This window comes from Gigantopelta aegis, chromosome 8 (assembly GCF_016097555.1).
Source record: "Gigantopelta aegis isolate Gae_Host chromosome 8, Gae_host_genome, whole genome shotgun sequence".
Classification (NCBI taxonomy): Eukaryota; Metazoa; Mollusca; class Gastropoda; order Neomphalida; family Peltospiridae; genus Gigantopelta; species Gigantopelta aegis.
This window is the reverse complement of record NC_054706.1, coordinates 68,239,234-68,262,541: the sequence shown is the minus strand read 5'-3', so window position 1 is coordinate 68,262,541 and position 23,308 is coordinate 68,239,234. Positions and strand designations below refer to the sequence as shown.

Here is a 23,308-nt window from a genome sequence, read left to right as displayed (position 1 = left end):
TGTCACACAGGATCCGCCATCGATATCAAGAAGCAAATAATGTCTGACATTTACACTAGACGTCATTTACGAGTCTAAATAATACACCTGTAAGCTTTACAAACACAACTTAATTATACACCAAACGAAAGTAAGGGTACTTTATAGACATAGTGTCATTTGTCGCTGACGCTCATGTTACGGGTGAAAACTAGCAGATGGGTTTCATTGGTTAACACGAACCCAGAGATGCTGTAATCGGCGGTTGTTGTCTGACGAATGGCAATTCCAGTCTAACATATATAAAATACCATACCAGATCAGCGGAAAAACTACCTCCGTTGAGCAGGGGTCAAATTCAGAAAACCATTTGAAGTCTAATTGATGCTGTACTACGTGCAAATCCTATTTTCCTACCACAATCTTTGTAGTAGTAAGCTTCTGAACAGTGTGTACCCCGCTTTAAGAATTGATTTTCACACATCTTTAAAGGTATGTTCATAATATATATATTCGTGGTTGGAACTGGAGAAACGGTTGGTCTGTCACCTCAGCACGTTTTAAATTACGGCTATTCGGTGTATAATAACAACTGATAATGTTGATACTTGAGAGAGAGACAGAGAGAGAGAGAGAGAGAGAGAGAGAGAGAGAGAGAGAGAGAGAGAGAGAGAGAGAGAGAGAGAGAGAGAGAGAGAGAGACAGAGACAGACAGAGAGAGGGAGAGAGGACGGACCTCTTGCCACCACATAATCTACTCAACCAGGAATATTTTATATTATTCACTTCTCCATAGACCTAACGGTACATACCACGGTTTGGACGGCGGGAAACATCGCACTTAAGGCGAACGCTCGATTATGCTGGCAGATAAGAGAATAAGCCCCGCATACATAATGGATTCCATCAGCTGGTACGGACATTAAAATGATGTCAGGTCAAATATTGGTCTTCAGTGGTAATGGTAATCATTGGCGGCCACAACGCAGGATGATGCCGAGGTAGTTCTCCGATCGTATTCGGTCAGGTTTGGATCCGGTCGTTTGAAATGTTGCCAAAAGAAAATAATGGGACTGTATGAAATTAATAGGACAGACATAATGGCGTATACATGTTTGTTTTGAATTAAAGATTTGGGCTATTGTCCTCTTTCTAAAAAAAAAAAATAAAATAAATAAATAAATAAATAAATAATACAAAATAAATATAAATAAATAAATAAATAAAATAAAAACAAATAGGATAGAATAAGCCACAGGCTTTAATATGTCAGTCGTGGTGCACTGGCTGGAACGAGAAATAGCCCAATGAGCCAACCGCCGACGATCGATCCTATACCGACAGCACATCAGGTAAACGTTTTATCACTGGGCTACGTCCCGTCCCTGCTACGAGACAGAGTCAAACGGACGTTTTGACAAGGTGGCGACTGCTTCCATGAAGCACTGTCGTCTGCTTTGTTTTCAGATAGACTGGTACTCCGCAGGATGATACCTAGTGTCTGCTGGTGATCTCATTTCCTCCTGGTATCCACGGTTGTTTCCCATTTGTCGCAAATCTTATTTGTCATTCACCTATATTTTCAGGTGTTTAGGAACTAATTAAATAAACCCATAAAGCCTTAATGAAACATTCCAGTCCATTGAGAAATGAAGAAAATGTCTTAATTTGTCAAAAGAAAAACAATATAATCTAACTATGTCTGTGAGTGGCAATCTGAGGGACAAAACCGTCATTCATGATCAAAACTATATATCTGTACAATGCAGAGTTCATTTGGCATTTGGCAAAATAATGGTTGATTCTATGAATATCTAATGCCTCGTCTTTTGAAGGAAAGCCACTCCAGAGAATATGCTTTACTAGATACCGCTCAAAGAGGACTGCCACTCCCAGACTAGTTTAGTAAATCAAAACTAGCACAGGACAGACTCACTGGAATAAACACAGCTGTGATGCAAGCTTGGCAAATGTGTGGTGATTGTTAGAAATGTCGCTGACCACACCCTTCCACAAGAATACTAGGCCTCTACAATCTTCAGACAATTAAAAATTATTTGCAATAAACAGTGTTCCGGATGAGACGAAAAAAAGAAAGAGACCCTTATGTGAAATAGTCCCTTCTCATGCTTCTGTCCTGTCTTTGATGCAGTTCTATTACTATATACTGGATAGAAAAGGTAGTGCTGACGTTGTTCTCAACCATGACCTGTGTTGTTATAATTAAGGTGTGTAATCAAATTATGGGTTACCGGCCTCGGTGGCGTCGTGGTTAGGCCATCGGTTTACAGGCTGGTAGGTACTGGGTTCGGATCCCAATCGAGGCATGGAAATTTTAACCCAGATACCGACTCCAAACCCTGAGTGAGTGCTCCGCAAGGCTCAATGGGTAGACGTAAAACCACTTGCACCGACCAGTGATCCATAACTGGTTCAACAAAGGCCATGGTTTGTGCTATCCTGCCTGTGGGAAGCGCAAATAAAAGATCCCTTGCTGCTAATCGGAAAGAGTAGCCCATGTAGTGGCGACAGTGAGTTTCCTCTCAAAATCTGTGTGGTCCTTAACCATATGTCTGACGCCGTATATCCGTAAATAAAATGTGTTGAGTGCGTTGTTAAATAAAACATTTCTTTCTTTCTTTCATATTATGGGGCATGCAACAAATGGGAGAATATCATATTGACAGTGTAAGGCGCAAATTTTATTTCTCCATAATCCGCATTGCTATATATGTGTACGTAATCCGTAATCCGTATCACCGTCTATGCAAATCAGTTCAGTAGATTCCATGTTCCTGTGTGCATATTCGAGCACACTGTACATTCAGGATTACATATACTCATACGCATACGCATACGTATACGCAAATACGCATATGTATTACAGACATATGGAATTCACGCCTAACAAGGCACGACAAGGTGATAATTAGTACTAGCTTTCGAGTACTGGGTCTCCTCCATGATCATAAGCCCCAGCTTTACCATTAGCTGTTTGATGAATCTCATCAGCAATCGAGATGACATAATCATCAAAGGCTTGTAGCTTCCCTTTCGTAATAGACTGTTCATCAATATGGCTTAGAGACTAATATGCTTAGGACGGATATTGACGTTTCATAGAACTACGAACAAGAGCGATTTTTATGCCAGGTGAACTTCTCGGGGATTTTTTCTTGTATCGACACGATATGGGGCGGAACGTAGCCCAGTGATAAAGCGGTCGCTTGATGTGCAATCGGTCTGGGATCGATCCCCGTCGGTGGGCCCACTAGGTTATTTCTCATCCCAACCAGTGCATCACGACTGGTATACCAAAATCTGTGGTATGTGCTATCCTGTCTGTGAGATGATGCATATAAAAGAACCTTGCTACAAATGGGAAAATGTAGCGGGTTTCCTCTCTAAGACTGTATGTCAAAATTACCAAATGTTTGACATGTTATATGACACGATTTTCTTTAATATTTTTTTATGGAAATAAAGATAACCACTAGAGAAAGCGCTGTCATAAATCATTATTGTAGAAAGTGTCACAGTGAGATTAGTGCTAGAGAAAGCATTATCACGAGATCAGTTTTAATTAAACCTCCGTATTGGGCTTGGATCTAGGGAAAGCTGTAATGAGATCGACACTATATATGTTGTAATAAAAGCAGACTACAGAAGACAAGTAACGTCATGTGGTCCGTTAGAGAAAAAAGCGATGTCATATGTTAGAGCTAAAGAAAGAACAATTATGAAACCAGGACCAGAGAACGACCTATCCTGAAATCAGAACCAGAGAAAGTGTTTATAAGTTGAGCACAGCACAGTATATAGTTATATCACTGTTGCGAGGGATTTGACTTATAGGGACTTATAGCGCTGTCATTTCGATATAGCTAGACAAAGCTATGTTATGAGGTCAGCATTTAGACAAAACATGTTTCCTAGGGTCAGGACCAGATGATGTTCTGTGATGAGATTAGAGAAAGTGTTGTTATATGAGGTCGACATTAGAGTAAGCCCCGTTATGACGATATAGGTAGACAAAGTTATGTTATAAGGTCAGCAAGTAGATAAAGCATGTCTCGTGGGATATACTAACCAGCATAGAGGCTTATTAGAACCAGAGGAAGCGTTGTTATATGAGATCAGCGTTGGAGAAAGCATCATCATGATGATATAGCTAGAGACAGTTATGTTATGGAGTCAGTATTTAGACAAGGCGTGTTTCGTGGGGGTTCAGGACCTAAGGATGTTCTGTGATGAGATAAGAAAAAGCATAGTCATATGAGATCGGCATTAGAGAAAGCACCACCATGACGATATAAGCTAGAGAAAGCTATGCTTTGAGGTCTGCATTTACACAAAGCATGCCTCATGGAGTCAGCACCAGAGGGTGTTCTGTGATGTGATTAGAGAAAGCACCATCATGACGATTTAGGTTTTAAAAAAAGGGGGGGGGGGGCAAAAACAAAAAGCTGTGCTGTAAGGTCAGCATATAGACAAGGTATGTCTTGGATGAGAGGATCTTCTGTGATTAAATTAGATTGGAGAAAGCATCATCCTGACGATTTAGGTTTTAAAAAACAAACTCTGTTATGAGGTCAGCATTTAGACAAAGCATGTCTCGGGTCAGAGAATGTTCTGTGATTCAATTAGATCTAGAAGTTGCCTTTGATCGCGTTCGACTGTCCGCTTTCATCGGAGCTGATTTCTGGTGACAAGAACACCCGACCGGGCTTTCAGATCTAAGGCGAAACTTGACGGTCAATAATAAGCAATTCTCTGTCGCAGGGATCTTGAGATTATATATGTATCGCGAGTCTCTATCTTGCTTTTCCGATTTGAAGAGGCTCCGGCAGTTTGATAAAAGAGCAATTTAAGGACTAAACAGGTTACTGCGATCAATCTTCTTGTTAGTGGTTGCACGGTGCAGCGGCCGTTGCGATACTTCTAATTATGAAGTCTTTTGGGAGTCCTCTTTGGCAAACTATGTCACTTTTTTCCGTCTGGTTACCACTCAATTGATTTTGCGTAGACTTTTAAAGGCTTGTTTCCTTTATGATTTCAGACAAGCATATCGCATTTTGGCTGATATTTGCATAGTATTATATTTGCATTTTGACTGATATTTGCATTAATATTGTGTTTTCTATACAGTTCAAATAATGTGCGCTTGTTCTTGTTTTGTGAAATGAAAGCTATGACAACGAAGCTTATAATACATTTGTATTTAATGTAAAATACAATAACTTAAATTGATATAATATGAAAAAAAAGAGCATAGGGGAGAGTGGGGTAATATGCCCCCCCCCCCCCCCCCGAAATCCCAGCCATCCAGTGCTGCCATCTTTTTGACAAGCATAGTACTTATACCTCTGCACAACAGCAGGCAGTAACAATATGGCGGCGGTTGCTGTACATGCTCATTCCTGCACAGTCTGAGATGACATATTCCATCCACACCTGATCTATCGGTAGGTATCTGAGGAAAGTGTGTTTCTAGTGACACCCTATACTCACAAGTTTGAATGTTATTGCATTCTTCATTGGTAGAAATCAGTGACCAAAAATGACACCTTAAACTTCCTGCCCGATTTGTAAAATTTCCCATGTAGCTATGTTTGTATCAAAATCGTAGGTGGGGCACTTTTGCTGGGGCAAAATGGTCTAGGGGGACATTTGACCTGCCAGGGGGCCATTTGACCCCACGCCGTCCATCACTTGTCGCAAACATTTGTAAGTTGCTAGGTTGGCCTAAATATAATTATAAATTATAAACAAGACCTGTTGTAGTGATTTCATTTTGCCAACCCACTGACAGTGCCTCCTATTTCTTTACAGTGTGAAGCTATCGAGACATAAATGTGTGATGATGACGAGTTGGTTGTTACATATGTGCATAATCATGTTTCTTGAGGTCATCTTCACCTCATCTCTTGGCTACCTGATCTATGATATAAGAACATTGTTAATCCTGCTGTGTGTTATATGACAATCACCTCATTTCAAAATATTTTTTTTAAACAGACTACAGTTGTATTCGCAGAGAGGACAAGGAACTTTTGACCAGGGTGGTCTCTGTTGTTAGACAATCATTGATTCAACAAATTACTTTAGCCGTCAGAGCACAGGTTGATTTGTAGGCAACCATGAGAGGACAAGGACATTCTGATCTCGATATTATCATTTTGTAATTGATGTTCCATGTAGCGGGGTGAGTGGGGGCTGCAATGTTGTTTCCTAAAAGGTTTGTACTAGTATGTACTGTGTGTTAATTTACGGACAAAACTTGTTTTCAAAATTAGAATTATATTTGCAGTTTGTTCCTTGACCAGTAGGCCACTCACAATGTTTTATCATGAATGGGCCATTTTGCCCCAATGGTGGCACATTTTTTTTCTGGCTTATCAACAGTTGATGGTTAATTTTGGCTCTGTTCTCCAAGGGTCATTACATTTATTAGTGAACAAAGATTACAAAACTCACTGACCCGAGTTCATAAAGTTCATCATGATGGAAAAAAATTGATTGAAAGCTTAAGGTGGCCATTTTGCCCCACTCTCCCCTGTTTTTTTCTTTTGAGTAAGACGTGAAATGCGTTTAACTATCCATGTTTAACATGAAGAAAACGAATATAAATTTTGTTGCTAAATCAATTATAGGCATTGGTATGATAAAGTTTGTTAGTAGTGTTCTTTGTTTATTGTAGTTTTCATTCATTTTTTTTTCTTTCTTTTACTTTCTTAAATTTCTTTCTGTTTCTCTTTCTTTGTTTGTACCATTTACCGTAACCATATGTCCGACGCCATATAACCGTAAATAAAATGTGTTGAGTGCGTCGTTAAATAAAACATTTCCTTCCTTGTAGCATTCACACACACACACACACGCACACACACGCGCTGTGCACGCGCTCACACACACGCACACGCTCATCTTTTCCTATAATCATGTTATCTTTGCTTCCTGCACATCTGACTAATTTTCCCAGTCACAGTAAAAAGAACCTGGTGGTTGCCAATGATGTGACATAACTTTGAACTAAGATATGGAATCGAGCACCACGTTACTCACTGATGAACAGAGATAATAATGTCATCAGGGGGTTAATACCACGACGACGGGATTTATACTTCTTTATATCATCATTACGAGTTACATTTATTATTCATATGCTAATTACGATTTCTAGAACTTAACAATTCACGTTGACAGTAGCAGGCAGGGCGTGGTTCTGCTCTAGAGCACTCGCTGTGCAGTAGGTCACAAGATCGATCCTAGAGCACTCGCTGTGCAGTAGGTCACAAGATCGATCCCACTCATTGAACTGAATTCGTTTTCTCACCCCAGCTTGCTCTTCACGACTGGTACACCAAAGACCGTGATACGGAACAGTTAAAGTTTGTATTGTTTAATAACACCACTAGAGCACATTGATTAATTAATCGTCGGCTATTTGATGTCAAACATTTGGTAATTTTGATACGTAGTCATCAAAGAAAACCCGCTACATTGTTTTTTTCCAATAGTAGCAAGGTATCTTTGCACTTTCCCTCAGACAGGAAAGCACATACCACGGCCTTTGACCAGTTGTGCTCCACTTGGCCAGTTGACCAACACACAACTGAGTGAGTTAAATCCCGCTCCGTCTAAACACAAGATTCTTACTTGTCACAAATGAATAGTATTTAATCCATAAAATAATAATACAGTAAGTAATATAGGTGTTCCACGACTGACATATGAAAGATCAAAATATATGTGCTGTCCTGCTTGTAGGAATGTGCCTGAATATCGAAAAGAACATCCCATGTGGCATTCTGGTTTCTCTGTAATACCCTCGTGATAAACTGTAGCTGACACCTAATAGCAGCTAATTAAACAGTGCTGAGCTGCGAGTAAACATACATGCCTTTGCTAACTATAGGTTATTCGAAACTCAGGCTCGTAACCAAGTGGAGTAGGGATGAGATGGTTGGTGCAACAATGGGGGCGTCTCCCTGGAAAGAGGACTGGCATTCCTTAGATTCTGCTTGTATCTACTAGTAAATGTGTGCATTGGTTATGAATGTCTCCTTATTATTCATATATTTAATTATTTTTATACATTAAAACTGAATAGCCCCCAGCATTCCCCACCCCACCCCACCCACACACACACCCAAGATCCCAATGGACATCAGCTTGCTTTGTTCCTGTCAAAACTATAGCATTGATGTTTTATTCATATACTTTGTAGACTAATATAATAAACAGATATACAATATTGAAAAAAAACCGTGACTATAAAGATACATGTCATATACTAGAGAAGTGAATAATATATACGTTTTAAGAAAATTGAACATGACAACACACACACACACACACACACACACACACACGATATAAACACACACACACACACACACACACGATACTCACACATAGACACACACCCCACACACACACAGACACACACACACATACACACACACACACACACACACACATACACACACACACATACCACACGATACAAACACAAATCAATTAATAATATTCTGCCATTGTGTGTTGAACTTTTCCTGACTTGTATTAAGTTGCTGCCTTTTCTTTGAATGACTAAGGAACGGACATGTAGAAAGAAAATCAATCTTATAACGCTTCCCCTGTGTTTTATTTCAACAAAGATAAGCAGCAATCGATACAAGTTTAAAGGCGTTTGTATTTATTAACCCGGTAAGAACCCGGCGGAAGCTGCTCTTCAGTAGAGAAAGACACAAAAGTCTTTCTGACACCAACTAAAATGAGGCCCTGTTCGGGTGTTGCTATTTCATTGTTAAAATATCTTAATAGTTTATTAATAATATTTATGTACGGTGTGAGTCGTTCAGTACGTGAAGTTTGATCTTCTGAAATGTGATGTGTTGTCGGATCGCTTCCCGTCGGTGGATATTTTGGGTTATTTAATCTGAGGTGTGTTCAGAAAACCGAGCGCTTGCGAACTAGTTGACTGGTACCCTCGTCTTCTGTCATATCACATTCATATAACGTTAGGCGCAAAAACTGGTCTAGCGAGCGATCTCTCGTCGTCCTGTCAAGGCTCAGGTTTACGAGTTGTGTGTACAGTGTGTAGGTTGTTATACAGCATGAAATCCCTTATGCCACAATGTTAACGTATGTGGAAGGGGTGCAGAAGGTACTCGCCCGCTCGTCAAATGCATGTAAAAAATTTGACGGACGAGTTGAAAAATGCAACTACCAGTCCGACCGGCGATCTGTCTTTTTCTGACTGACTGTAAATTTTATTTATTATTATTTTATTTTTTACATTAAACCCGCGACTCGGCATCAGCCATGATAGAATTCCAAACCATTCAAACAAACTGTTCAGAATGATGACGAAATAGTTCAAAACAATAATACATATACTACATTGCCGACTTCGGAGTTCCGAACTGCGTAGGCGCGACATTCCGGAAACGGGTTATAACGAAAACGATAACGTCCTCAAACGAAAACGGAACCAATTTGGACAAAATGGAATCAAAATCTTTGGCTATATGACTTACACGGACCCCCCCCCCCCCCCCTCCCTCCTCCAAAAAAAATGTATAGCTAAAACGGCATTAAAAATTGTGAACGATGATATCTTCAATAAAATAACAGCTCTATTAATTATGTATTACTTGGTAAGACCATTTTCGCCAATAGTCTTAGGTGCATTATAACCAAATCGGTTCCGTTTTGGCCAACAAAAATGGTTCCGTTTTGATAGTGATTTAGCCTCATTTCTGGAAACAGAGCAGTTAAAGGGTCAGTAGTTCCTAAAAAAAAAAGTATTTGTTTACGTTCAAAGTATATTGTCAGTGTGTTTTGAATATATTGTCTGTTAAATGAATTTTGTAAATATATATGAAAAAAATGTGTAAAGGTTCGTCTTTACCAGCACGTTTCAAAATTTATTGATTTGTCTATCAAGGTTTGGGGTTTGATTTTGTTCGTTTGCCACGTGATGTTGATCACTTACCAAGTGTCTTTAATAATGTTTTGTCATATTGGTACTAGATGAAATAAAATTAAATACATTTATTGCCCACATGAAAGTAAACTTTGTGCCAAAAAACATATTTATCACCAATAGCAGGACTTGTGGTGTTAATTTCTCTGACTCAGCTGGATGTTATTTGGTTTAGTACTACCTATGTAAAGTGGTTTCTTTAGCCTACTTCACCATCCCATTAATGTAAGAAATGACTTACTTCAGTTCCTAAATTATTAAATACTTAATATCTTATTGGCTGCAGGGACTGGTGTAGTGGTAGAGCATTCGCTCTAACTGCGATGGGGCTCTGCATCGATAGCCCTTAATGGTCCCAGCATATGTTTTTTTTCTGTTTTTATTCTATATTTTATTTTATTTTATTTTATTTGGTGTTTGTGTTTTGTTTTGAGTTGTTGTTTTGTTTGTTTGTTTGTTGTTGTTTTTTTGTTTTTTGTTTTTGTTATTGTATCAACGAGTGACCCACGACTGGTATTTCAAAAGCCTTGATAATACACTCCCTGTCTGTGGGGAAGTGCATATAAAACCTGTATTGCTGTTTTGTTGGTAGGAATGGCCCATATTATAGGAGTTGATTTCTTCTCTCTATCTTGTCTGTCTACAAATATATTTGTGAACCGGTTATGTTTGTTCTTCTTTTTGTTCATTGGAAGATCAGGGTCGTAGCTAAGAGTTTTTGTTCGGGGGGGGGGGGGGGGGGTAGTAATTAATAGTCTAAAATTTAAACGATTAAGGAGAGAATTATCTTTAAGTTTTTATAATTGTTTTCGGGGGGACTGCCCCTGCCCCCCCCCCCCCCCCTCCCGCTAGCTACGGCTCTGACGATACTACAGTTGGGCAACGACTAGTTAAAGTTTAAAATGTGCTGAGGTGTCATTAAACCAAATTAAAATCCCTTCCCCTTTCTTTTTGTTTGACGCATTTTCCGAATAACTTTCGAGTAATATTAAACTTGTCGAAAAGACATCACGCACTGCTGTAATGGAATTAAAGGAATGATGCACTACAAATTCATTGGGTGTGAACTAATGGACAAAACGACGAACCCCACTTCATCGGAGATTTGAGTCTAAATGGAATTTCGTGTTAACGTGCCATTACTTAAACTTTAAAGCACACTCGACAGTTACATACAAGAGATGCTAGTGCTGTTTGTGGCGGCGTTTAAATGGTGGGCTGAATTTTATTTCTTCGGGGATTTTCTTATTATTATTTAAATCCATCCATTAGTAACCTAGTAATCATAATGCTGATTGTACTTAACACCCAGCGCTGCTTCTGCTACTATACTACTACTACTACTACTACTACTACTACTACTACTACTACTACTACTACTACTAAAACTAATATATATATATCCCTTCTCTCTCTCTCTCTCTCTCTCTCTCTCTCTCTCTCTCTCTCTCTCTCTCTCTCTCTCTCTCTCTCTCTCTCTCTCTCTCTCTCTCTCTCTCTTAACATATCATTATATCTCTCGAAACTTATATCTCGACTCTTTTGACTATGTATGTCTCATAGTCCGCCTACATGTCTACTGTATCTATGTATCTGACTTTCGGCCTGCGAGTCGGATACTGTTGCCAATTTGGCCGCTTGTCTTTGACAAGAAGGGATTACGGTTAATTGACTATAAATACAGTCAGTTCACGTTTCAGACATGCTGTTTTATTATTCAAATATTTTATTGATTCCAAGACACAGATCATCCCCCTAGAGCCGTGCAGTCGATGGTAAGACCGTGAGTTTTAATAATCCCGCGGTTGCCCGGCACAAAACCACACTAATAAACCAACTGTACACCGCGTATAAACCAACGTCAATACGCCTTTCGTATTACACGGCGGGTAAAACAATGGCAATAAACCAGTCTACTGTGGAACGTTGTACAATCGTTATATTTAACGATGATTTCAGAAACTGTCGTATTGGGAGTTCGGAGGGAGGTGACTTCCTGGTATGTCTACCCTAGTAGTGTTTTTATCAGGTTTGCTGTTTCATACTGCCACTTCGCCTACAACCACCTAGCCTACATTGTTTTCGCTTATATTCATAATGAATAAAAACCCAGTTTTAGTGGCGTATCCAGGGGAGAGAAAAACATTGTTTTGTTTAACGACACCACTAGAGCACATTGATTTATTAATAATCGGTTATTGGATGTCAAACATTTGGTGATTTTGACATATAGTCTTAGAGAGGAAACCCGCTAATTTTTTCCATTAGTAGCAAGGGATCTTTCATATTTACCATCTCACAGACAGGATAACACATACCACGGCCTTTGTTATACCAGTCTTTTTGCACTGGCTAGAACAAAAAATAGTCAAATGGGTCCGTCGACGGGGATCGATCCTAATCCGACCGCGCATCAGGCTCGCGCTTTACCACGGGGCTATGCCCCGACCTCTCCGGGGGAGGGAGCATGGCCCCTTGCCCTCTTCAGTAACATCTCTTCATTAAATTAGCGCGTGATATACAATGCCACAACTCACGATCACGTTATATACACGTCTGCAATGTTACCAAATTGTTTTCAACAACGAATAAAAACAACTGAAGTTTATTCTCTATTAAACTGAATACAAATGAACCTGTCTGCTGTTACCTTTGAACGTGTTCTCTCCTATACATCAGTTAAACATCTAGACTTCGACTTTTATCGGGTTTATGATTAGTTTTTTTGTGTGTTTTTTTGTATTGTATTGTATTGTTTTTCTGTTTATTATTAAAAAAAATTCCAAGCCTCAGTACGCTGGAATTTGAAGAATGCTTCACAGTAGATATTATACAGGCACGGTGAAGCAGCTAGGGAGGGTCTCTAGCTCCCCAATAATTCTGAATAAAAAATATATTATTGGTAGTAAATCTTAAGGCAGACATGAATATTACTTGTAGAATGCAGGAAATTGCATTTCAGCACATCTAGTTATCGAGGAATTTTACGAGGAAGCATACCGGTACCCCGGAACCCCCTAGAAACTTTGCTTTGCACCCTCGATCTCAGTCAGCCCCTCTCCCCCATTCACCAATGTATACTTGCTTCTGCCGTACCTGTATTAGATAACATCCACATACATTATTTACAGATATACATACATTCAAGACTGTATTCATGAATTACAATTTGCTATTTAGTTATGTCTTGAATCTGCTCAAACTGTATACTATTTTAGAATTAATCACACATAGCAAGGTATTGGTGATCCTGAAAGGACAAATGGTCGGGGAAACTAATTATGTTGATGTCTAGTACTGAGAAAAATGCCACCTGTTCGGTGTGTGTACATTGTTGCTATTAATGCTTGATAAGAAGTGGCATACATATTTAATGAGCTAGAGATGTGACCAGTCAGGTGCTACTCCTGGCATGGACTTCCCTGAACCCTCGGTGGATAATGGACACGTTAATGGGCTTTCGTGATCTGAGCAGATGTGACTGGAGCTATGTTCATGGGGGGGGGGGGGGGGGGGTAATCTTAGAAGACGATTGTACCAGTTAAGTTGGGTTTTGAGCTTAACGCTAACATGACTGTGGTGTGATAGAAGACGATGGTATCAGTAATCGCGGTCTCTCGCTAGACTGGGTTTTAATTTTAACGCTAAGATGACTGTGGTGTGATAGAAGACGATGGTACCAGTTAAGCTGGGTTTTAATCTTAACGCTAAGATGACTGTGGTGTGATAGAAGACGATGGTACCAGTTAAGTAGGGTTTTAATCTTAACGCTAACATGATTGTGGTGTGATAGAAGACGATGGTATCAGTGATCGCGGTCTCTCGCTAGACTGGGTTTTAATTTTAACGCTAAGATGACTGTGGTGTGATAGAAGACGATTGTACCAGTTAAGTTGGGTTTTGAGCTTAACGCTAACATGACTGTGGTGTGATAGAAGACGATGGTATCAGTAATCGCGGTCTCTCGCTAGACTGGGTTTTAATTTTAACGCTAAGATGACTGTGGTGTGATAGAAGACTATGGTACCAGTTAAGTTGGGTTTTAATCTTAACGCTAAGATGACTGTGGTGTGATAGAAGACGATGGTACCAGTTAAGTTGGGTTTTAATCTTAACGCTAACATGACTGTGGTGTGATAGAAGACGATGGTACCAGTTAAGTTGGGTTTTAATCTTAACGCTAAGATGACTGTGGTGTGATAGAAGACATATAAAAGATTCCTTGCTACTAATGAAACAATGTAGCGGGTTTCCTCTCTAAGACTATATATAAAAATTACCAAATGCTTGACATCCAACAGCCGATGATTAATAAATCAATTTGCTCTAGTGGTGTTAACCAAAAAATATTTCATCTCCTTTGTGATGGCCATACTTGCTGAAACTTCTCGCCAGCCAGTGATCCAAAATTGGCTGTATAAACGTTGTGGTGAGTAGTGTCATATCTAGGGGGTTTTGCATATAAAAGATACCTTGCTGCTTGGCGGCAACGCATTTCCTCTCATTACCTGTGTGGTCCTTACCCATATGTCCGACACCATATAACTGTAAATTAAATTTCTCCATTCCTTTCTTCAAACCTGTTCACTGTGTTATTTCTTTGGTTAGTAGTCCAGTAAGCTTGAGGTGGTTTGTTGTACAGGAAACGTTTCCTTTATCGGAAACCTCGATCTTGCTCTTATTGTAGTAGAGAAAGCCAGAAAGCGGTGATAGTAAAAGGTCCAAATTTCCCAGGGGCAGAAAATTGAAGGAGAGTTTGTATGTTCAGATACTATTCAGCATATGGTCAGTGTCACAATTTCTTGTTATCATGGAGCGGCACGTAGCCCAATGGTAAAGTGCTCGCTTGATGCGCTGTCGGTATGGGATCGAATCCCGTAGGTGGGCTGTTTCTCATTCAAGCCAGTGCACCACGACTGATTTATCAAAGGTCGTGGTATGTGCTGTCCTGTTTGTGGGATGGTGCATATAAAAGATCCCTTGCTACTAATGTAGTGGGTTTCCTCTCTGAGACTATATGTCAAAATTACCACGTTTGAAATCCAATAGCCAATGATTAATAAATAAATGCACGCTAGTGGGATCTTTAAACAAAACAAACTTCTTGTTATTATGGCTCTAGCCAATAAGGATAAATTATAGTGCACTAACAGAAGGTCTTATCCAGATAGGAAAAATCTTCAAAATTAGTTGTAATCCATGTAAAAATGGGCAGTGTTTCGTTTGCAACCCTATGTAGCTGTTTGGTAGTAATGCTAATATCAATAAATGTTGTCATCCTGATTCGGGCATTTTCGTTTAATTCGGGCAAAAGCCACTCTGCCCCTCACACCTCACTCCTACAAAAATGAGGGATGGCAATATGGATAAATGATAATGCAATAGCAGAAGGTTTTATCTAGGTAGAAACAAAGCCACTTTTTACCTAAAAAGCAATTAATTGAGGCAATACATATGAATGAAGGCACAATTATAGCCGTTCTAACAAAATACCCTATTTTAACCTAGGAAGCGAGACGTAACCCAGTCGTAAAGCGCTCATGAGTAGCCCATGAGGTGGCGACAGCGGGTTTCCTCCCTCAATATCTGTGTGGTCCTTAACCATATGTCCGACGCCATATAACCGTAAATAAAATGTGTTGAGTGCGTCGTTAATTAAAACATTTCCTTTCGCGAGGTAACAAAATACCCTCTTTTAACCTAAGTGGAGACGTTTTGTCTTATCTGTTTGCGGCAACTACTCTCTAAGTAAGAACGGCCTACGAACAGCCGTGGTTATTTCATACAAGGACCCGAAAGCTAAAACACTATGGGGTTGTTGTTTTTTACACCCAATAGCTGATATGTTTTTGAGTGTCGTAAAACACCATTCATTTGTTCTTGTTATTTATGACGAGAAATCTGTAACTGATTCTGGTATCTATGACCTTCTGCGAAACGTTCTTTTCAACGGCTGCGTGTTTTTCACTTCAATACCTTCATGCTTTTAAGTGTTGACTCAACTGGAATAACTAGCAGCATTGTGAGGTTAGATGTGTGCATTCATCGAACTCTTTGAGTAACGAAGTGTCAGTATTGCCTGTCGGTTACACGGGTCTTCTACTCAATGACTCATGCACATGTTACTTCTTGTCCTCAGCCAAACGTACGTTTCCCGTGGGCCAATACGAAGTGACAGAACAATTTTATTACGTGGTGGGCGAGACGTAGCCCAATGGTAAAGCGTTCGCTTAATGTGCGGTCGGTCTAGGATAGATCCCCGTCAGTGGACCCATTGGGTTATTTCTCGTTCCAGCTAGTGCTTCACAACTGGTCTAACAAAGGCCGTGGTATATACTATTCTGTCTGTGGGATGGTACATATAAAAGATCCTAATCGAAAGAGAGTAGCCCATGAAGTGGCGACAGCGGGTTTCCTCTCTCAATATCTGTGTAGTCCTGGGCCCCGTTCCACAAAGTTATCTTAGCCCTAATATCACCGTAAGTGCATAGCTACCTTATGCACTAAGATGATCTTAGTGCTAAGATCGCTTCGTGGAACGGGGCCCTGAACCCATATGTCAGACGCCATAAAACCGTAAAAATAAAACAATTATATTTCGTGGTCGTCTTCTTAACTGACAGTAGATACGTTTTCCTTGGACCAAAATGAAGTCACAGAACAATCATATTACATAGTTTTGTGGATAACTGATAGTAGTTACATTTTCCTTGGGCCAATATGACGTCACGGAACAATCATATTACATAGTTTTGTGGATAACTGATAGTAGTTACATTTTCCTTGGGCCAATATGACGTCACGGAACAATCATATTACATAGTTTTATGGATAACTGACAGTAGTTACGTTTTCTTTGGACCAATATGACGTCATAGAACAATCATATTACATAGTTTTATGAATAACTGACATTAGTTACGTTTTCCTTGGGCCAATATGACGTCACAGAACAATCATATTACATAGTTTGTGGATAACTGATAGTAGTTACAATTTCCTTGGGCCAATATGACGTCACGGAACAATCATATTACATAGTTTTATGAATAACTGACAGTAGTTACGTTTTCCTTGGGCCAATATGACGTCACAGAACTATCATATTACATAGTTTTGTGGATAACTGACAGTAATTACGTTTTCCTTGTGCCAATATGACGTCACAATATAACCATATTACATGGTCGTGTTGTTAACTGACAGTAGTTTTATACAAATCATATTACATTGTTGTCTAATAATGACTGTAGTTACATTTCCTTGGGCCAAACCGAAGTCACAGAATAACCATATGATATTACATTGTTGTCTAATAATGACTGTAGTTACATTTCCTTGGGCCAATGTGAAGTCACAGAATAACCATATGATATTACATTGTTGTCTAATAATGACTGTAGTTACATTTCCTTGGGGCAGTATATAGTCACATAATAACCATATGATATTACATTGTTGTCTAATAATGACTGTAGTTACATCTCCTTGGGCCTGTATATAGTCACAGAATAACCATATGATATTACATTGTTGTCTAATAACGGCTGTAGTTACATTTCCTTGGGCCAGTATATAGTCACAGAATAACCATATGATGTTACATTGTTGTTTAATAACGGCTGTAGTTACATCTCCTTGGGCCAGTATATAGTCACAGAATAACCATATGATATTACATTGTTGTCTAATAATGACTGTAGTTACATCTCCTTGGGCCTGTATATAGTCACAGAATAACCATATGATATTACATTGTTGTTTAATAACGGCTGTAGTTACATTTCCGTGGGCCAGTATATAGTCACAGAATAACCATATGATATTACATTGTTGTCTAATAATGACTGTAGTTACATCTCCTTGGGTCAATTTGAAGTCACAGAATAACCATATGATATTACATTGTTGTCTAATAATGACTGTAGTTACATCTCCTTGGGTCAATTTGAAGTCACAGAATAACCATATGATATTACATTGTGTCTAATAATGACTGTAGTTACATTTCCGTGGGCCAATTTGAAGTCAAAGAATAACTATAATACATTGTCGTCTGATAAATGACTGTGATTACGTTTTCCATGAACCAATATGAAGTGACAGCCAAATATATTGCATGGTCGTCATGTTAACTGACAGCAGTTCATATTTGCGCAATGTTCTGCATGCTCGACACACCACTCTGATCTATAATTTACGTTATGGGCGGATTGTGGCCCCCAGGCAGCTGAGGTGTAAGAGATCGTGTGATCAATATTCGCAAAACGCTTTGATTTTTTTTTCTATTATTCCAACAGAAGTTAAAAATTGTTTTCTTTTAACGACCTGCTTGAGTACATTGATTAATTAATCATCACCTGCTATATGTCAGACATGCGGTTATTCTGACACATAACCTTTAGGAAGAAACCCGCTACATGTACATTTCTTTCCAATAGCAACAAGGGATCTTTTGTATGCATTTAGTAATAGACAGGGGCGGCATGTAGCCCAGTGGTAAAGCTCTCGATTGATGTGCGGTCGGTCTGGGATCGATCCCCGTCAGTGGACCCATTGGGCTATTTCTCGCTCCATCCAGTGCATGACGACTGGTTTATCAAAGGTCGTGGTATGTGCTATCATGTCTGTGGGATTGTGCATATAAAAAGGTCATTGCTACTAATGGAAACATGTAGCGTGTTTTCTCTCTAAGTCTATATGTCGAAATTAATAAATGTTTGACATCCAATAGCTGATAATTCGATTAATAAATCAATGTGCTGTAGTGGTGTCGTTAACAAAGCAAACTTTTACCAGTAGATAGGACAGCACATACCATGACCTTTGACAAATCAGACTTGGAGCACTGGTTGGGACATGAAAACAAATCAGAGAATGGGTCCACTGAGGAGGTTCGATCTTACGACTTACGACACAGAAAAGTATCTGGTTCTACTCCCTTCAGTGGCACTATTTTTTAAATTTTGAAACCGACTTAGAGGCCGGGTATGTTTTTAGCACAAAATGAAAATTACGACTTACACAGAGAGTGTACGGTTCGACTCTCATCGGTGGCTTTTAAACCCACTAAGAGGCCGGGTATATTCTAAGCACAGGAATACATGTACAATCTAGCCAGGACATGTGTCAGCTCCGTTACACGTGATCCACATCACATAGGGAACGGACAGAATGCAGGGATCGTCAAATCAACTAGTCCTTAGTCCCGGCTAGTGAATGTTTATCTACCTAGTGGAAATTGTATTACTATAGTGCACAGGACACTAGCCAAAGTTTCCCTGAGGGCTAGTGACTTTCCGTAAACATTTCCCAACTCTGCAGAACGTCCCTATTAGTTGGGCTATTTCTTGTTCCAGCCAGTGCTCCACGACTGGTATATCAAAGGCCGTGGTATGTGTTATCCTGTCTGTGGGATGGTGCATATAAAATATCCCTTGCTGCTAATCGAAAAGAGTAGCCCATGAAGTGGCGGCAGCGGGTTTCCACTCTCAATATCTGTGTGGTCCTTAACCATATGACTGACGTTATATAATCGTAAATAAAATGTGTTGAGTGCGTCGTTAAATAAAACATTTCCTTCCTTCCGTCTTATCAGTTAAGTTGGTAGAGTGCTGGATTGTTAGCCAGAGAGTCTTTGGTGTAATTCCCTTCAGTTGAGGTTGATTTAACTGTTACATAACATTATACTGCGTCGTATCTTGAAACAGTGCATGCAATTTACCTTTCAGTTATTGAATTCTGTTAATAGCCGTTAATAGAACAATATATCGTAATGTTCTTTATTCATTTGATATCGTGTTTATAGCTAATTATGGTTCATGCATGACATAGTTGGGCCGAACCTAGCCTAAAATACTGGAAAGGTGTATGGGGGGGGGGGGGGGGGAATGAACAATGAATCAGGACTCTGGTATATACAAATTTCATTTTTTAATTTTAAAAGGAACACATTTTCAGACATTTCTATAATTCAAATTTTTCTCTTTTTTAAATTCAATTTATATTGTATATTTTACAGATAAGCAATGGAAGCGCCTATTGGATAGTTGAATACGGGACGTTTTCCACCAATGACAACGACGGACGCAGATGTATTCTCTGTCGCTCAGGCCATATAGTGACGTAACGAGGTGACGTAACGAGGTGTCGTCATGAGACCCGCAGTACAGGCCAGCATTTTACGTAATCGGACACAGATACCACGGCGCATGCGTGGAAGGCCACATACGTTTTCTTTGAATCGTCTGCTGATGTTAGTTCTGATTGGCGCCATCTTCTTCATCCCCGGACTGGCTCTAACTGTGATCGGCGTGCAGAAGTACAGCGGCGTCTATGACCTCCCTGAAGGTCAGAAAGTGTAAGTTGTTAACAAAAAATCGCTCAGAAATAAAAGCTTTTCCCTTAATTTTGTATGGTCTGCAGGATAATTATAACTAGTTAATGACGTAGGACGTGGGCTGTATCCTGTGATGGTAAGAATGGGAAATTCTCATTCGGCCTGAACAAAATTCGCTCAGAAATAAAAGCTTTTTCCTTAATTTTTATGGTCTGCAGGATAATGATAATAACTAGTTAATGACGTAGGATATGGGCTTTATCCTGTTCAGGCCGAATGAGAATTTCCCAATCTTACCGTCACAGGATAAAGCCGATATCCTACGTCATTAACTAGTTGTTCTCTACATAATCAAAATATATCTTACGATATGAAGCGTTCAGGCGCAAACGCGATATAAACCATTTTCTTTCTTTTTTTCAGTTAAAGCCATTATTGTATGTCAATAAGGGCTAATCGTAAGCCCGCTGATTTGCCACAAAGCGCAATTGATCCTTATGAAATTGTATTGGGTAAATCCTGGTTTTGTTATCAAAACGCGATATACGCCAATTAAAAAATTTTTTTTTACTGAAAATGAAAAAATGGATATATCGTGTTTTGCGCCTAAACTCGTCATATATATCTGGACGAAGATTCATTTTATTTTCTAAATGCTGTTTATTTATGTAGTTGTACGTGTGACGTGGAATGAGTGACTTCAAATGTCATAATCTGCTAATAGTGTACGTTTATCACTTTGCTTTAATCGGTCATCATAATCGGCCAATAGAAGCAGTGGTTGCAGGATAAAAGTATATTAGTTTGATTGCAACTTTGTGATTAATCTTAAGTAAAACTCCAAAACGTATGTAAATAATTTAACAACAACAAAAATAATAATAATAATAAAAAGAAGAATAAGAAGAAAAGTTACCCACAGGGCCATGTGGCCAATCTAGATTTGAAACTATCTCGATCAATATTTAACAAGGGGAAGCGTTCCATTCTTATTATTGCATTATCGTGTTTGGGCTGTAAGCCACATTCACGCCTGTCAAAAACAATTAGATAAAACAGCCTCTGAAATGGACATTCCTGAGTTTGCTGCATTGTAAAATGTTTCTGACTAATAAAATATTTCTACGATTAAACTTACATATTAAATATATTTTCTTGTTTAGAATATCAGTGTTTGTATATTTAATGTGTTTCTAAGAAGCCCAAATTGGATTTTGTCTTTAAATAATTTCGTACGTACGAAAAAAACATTAGTTTAGGAAACAAAATAAAATTTAACCTAATACAAATATTAGAACGATCAGAAACACGTTTACTATACAGCCACTAATATTTTATGCAGATATGTAATTACAATCGTTAAAAATGCTCTGTTAGTCGATAACATCTTAAAAATTGCAGCAAACTCAGGAATGTCCCTTTAAGTAAAACTCCAAAACGTATATAAATAATTTAACCCCCCCCCCCAAAAAAAAAAAAATAATAATAATAATAATAATAATATAAAAATAATAATAATAAAAAGAAGAAGAAGAAGAAAAGTTACCTCAGGACCATGTGGCCCATCTAGATTTCAAACTATCTCTATTAATATTTAACCATTTAACAAGTTGTTATGAACAAGGGGAGCGTTCCATTCTTATTATTGCATTATCTTTTTTGGGCTGTAAGCTACATTCACGCCTGTGAAAAGCACTTATTTAAAATACCATTTAAAAAGAGCCTCTTAAAATAGTTGCCTGCTTGCTAGAATAGTTTGTGGCAGTAATCAGGTAGCCTCATAAGGTGTTTGAGCTGGTTTCATTGTAATTATAGTGAACAACAAAAGAAACGCAAACATTTTAATATTATATTTTTCGTAATACAATTAATTTGGCTAATCAGCTATCTAAAGAGGGCCTAAAGTATTCACACGACATTGAGAATTTTAATAGACAAAGAAGTGAATGGGATTCAAAATGAATGACTTTAAATAAATCAAAGAAAGCTAAATTAATATTTGCCTTTCTTTTGTTGTTCAGTGTATTTGTCCTGTGTATTTGTCATAGTACACTTAAACCTCTATTAAACAACCACCTCGCTTCTGAGACCACATGTCAATACACCATTTTAGTTAGTTTCTAAAATGATGTTTGACTATAATCGACAATGGGACAAAACTCCCGTGATTGGTAGCTTGATTTCAGGATGTTTAGAGGGATTGGTCCAGCCATGTATTTGACTGTAACCAACACCGAGACAACACTCGCATGATTGGTTGATTTATTTCAATATATTTAAAGGGATTGGTCCAGCCATTGATTTGACTGTAACCAACACTGAGACAAAACTCACATGATTGGTTGGTTTATTTGAATATGTTTAAAGGGATTGGTCCAGCCATGTGTTTGACTGTAAACAACACTGAGACATAATTCACATGATTGGTTGGTTTATTTCAGGATGTTTAAAGGGATTGGTCCAGCCATGTGCACGTTCGGCGTGGGACTGCTGGTCGGTGCTGGGATATACTACTGTTGCTATGGTCTCGGAGAGGGACTTGGCAGTCGGGCGCTTGCCGCCTCACACGAGGTACAGATTTTAATAACGTAATCATTGGTGTAGCCAAGATCTTAAATAGAGGGGAACCTACACTGGCAAATAGAAAAGGTGGTGGGTGAAAAGAGGTGTGCCCCCCCTCCCAACACACACACATACCCTGGCTTCACCAATGACGATAATGGCTGTGTAAAACGATATTATTCGCCACCTTTTATTGCACATTGGCATGTCTCTATTGTCATTAGGGGCGGAAAGTAACCCAGTGGTAAAGTGCTAGCTTGATGAGCGATCTGTTTAATGTCAGTGGGCCCATTGAGCTATCTCTCGTTTCAGGCAGTGAACCACGACTGGTCTATCAAATGTCGTGGTATGTGCTATCCTGTATGTGGGATTGTGCATATAAAAGATCCCTTGCTACCAGTGTTAATGGAAACAAATGTAGCGGGCTTCCGTTT

General features: G+C 39.0%; 1 protein-coding gene across 1 annotated transcript in view; it reads left to right on the top strand.

The window, feature by feature from the left end:
- LOC121378191 overlaps positions 1 to 23,308 on the top strand; it is a 75,360-nt gene that overhangs the window by 28,293 nt on the left and 23,759 nt on the right. The window contains exons 2-3 of the mRNA XM_041506262.1: positions 19,995 to 20,333; positions 22,754 to 22,883. Of these exons, the coding sequence (XP_041362196.1) occupies positions 20,128 to 20,333; positions 22,754 to 22,883 (336 nt within the window). The 5' untranslated portion in view covers positions 19,995 to 20,127. The remainder of the gene's footprint in view (positions 1 to 19,994; positions 20,334 to 22,753; positions 22,884 to 23,308) is intronic.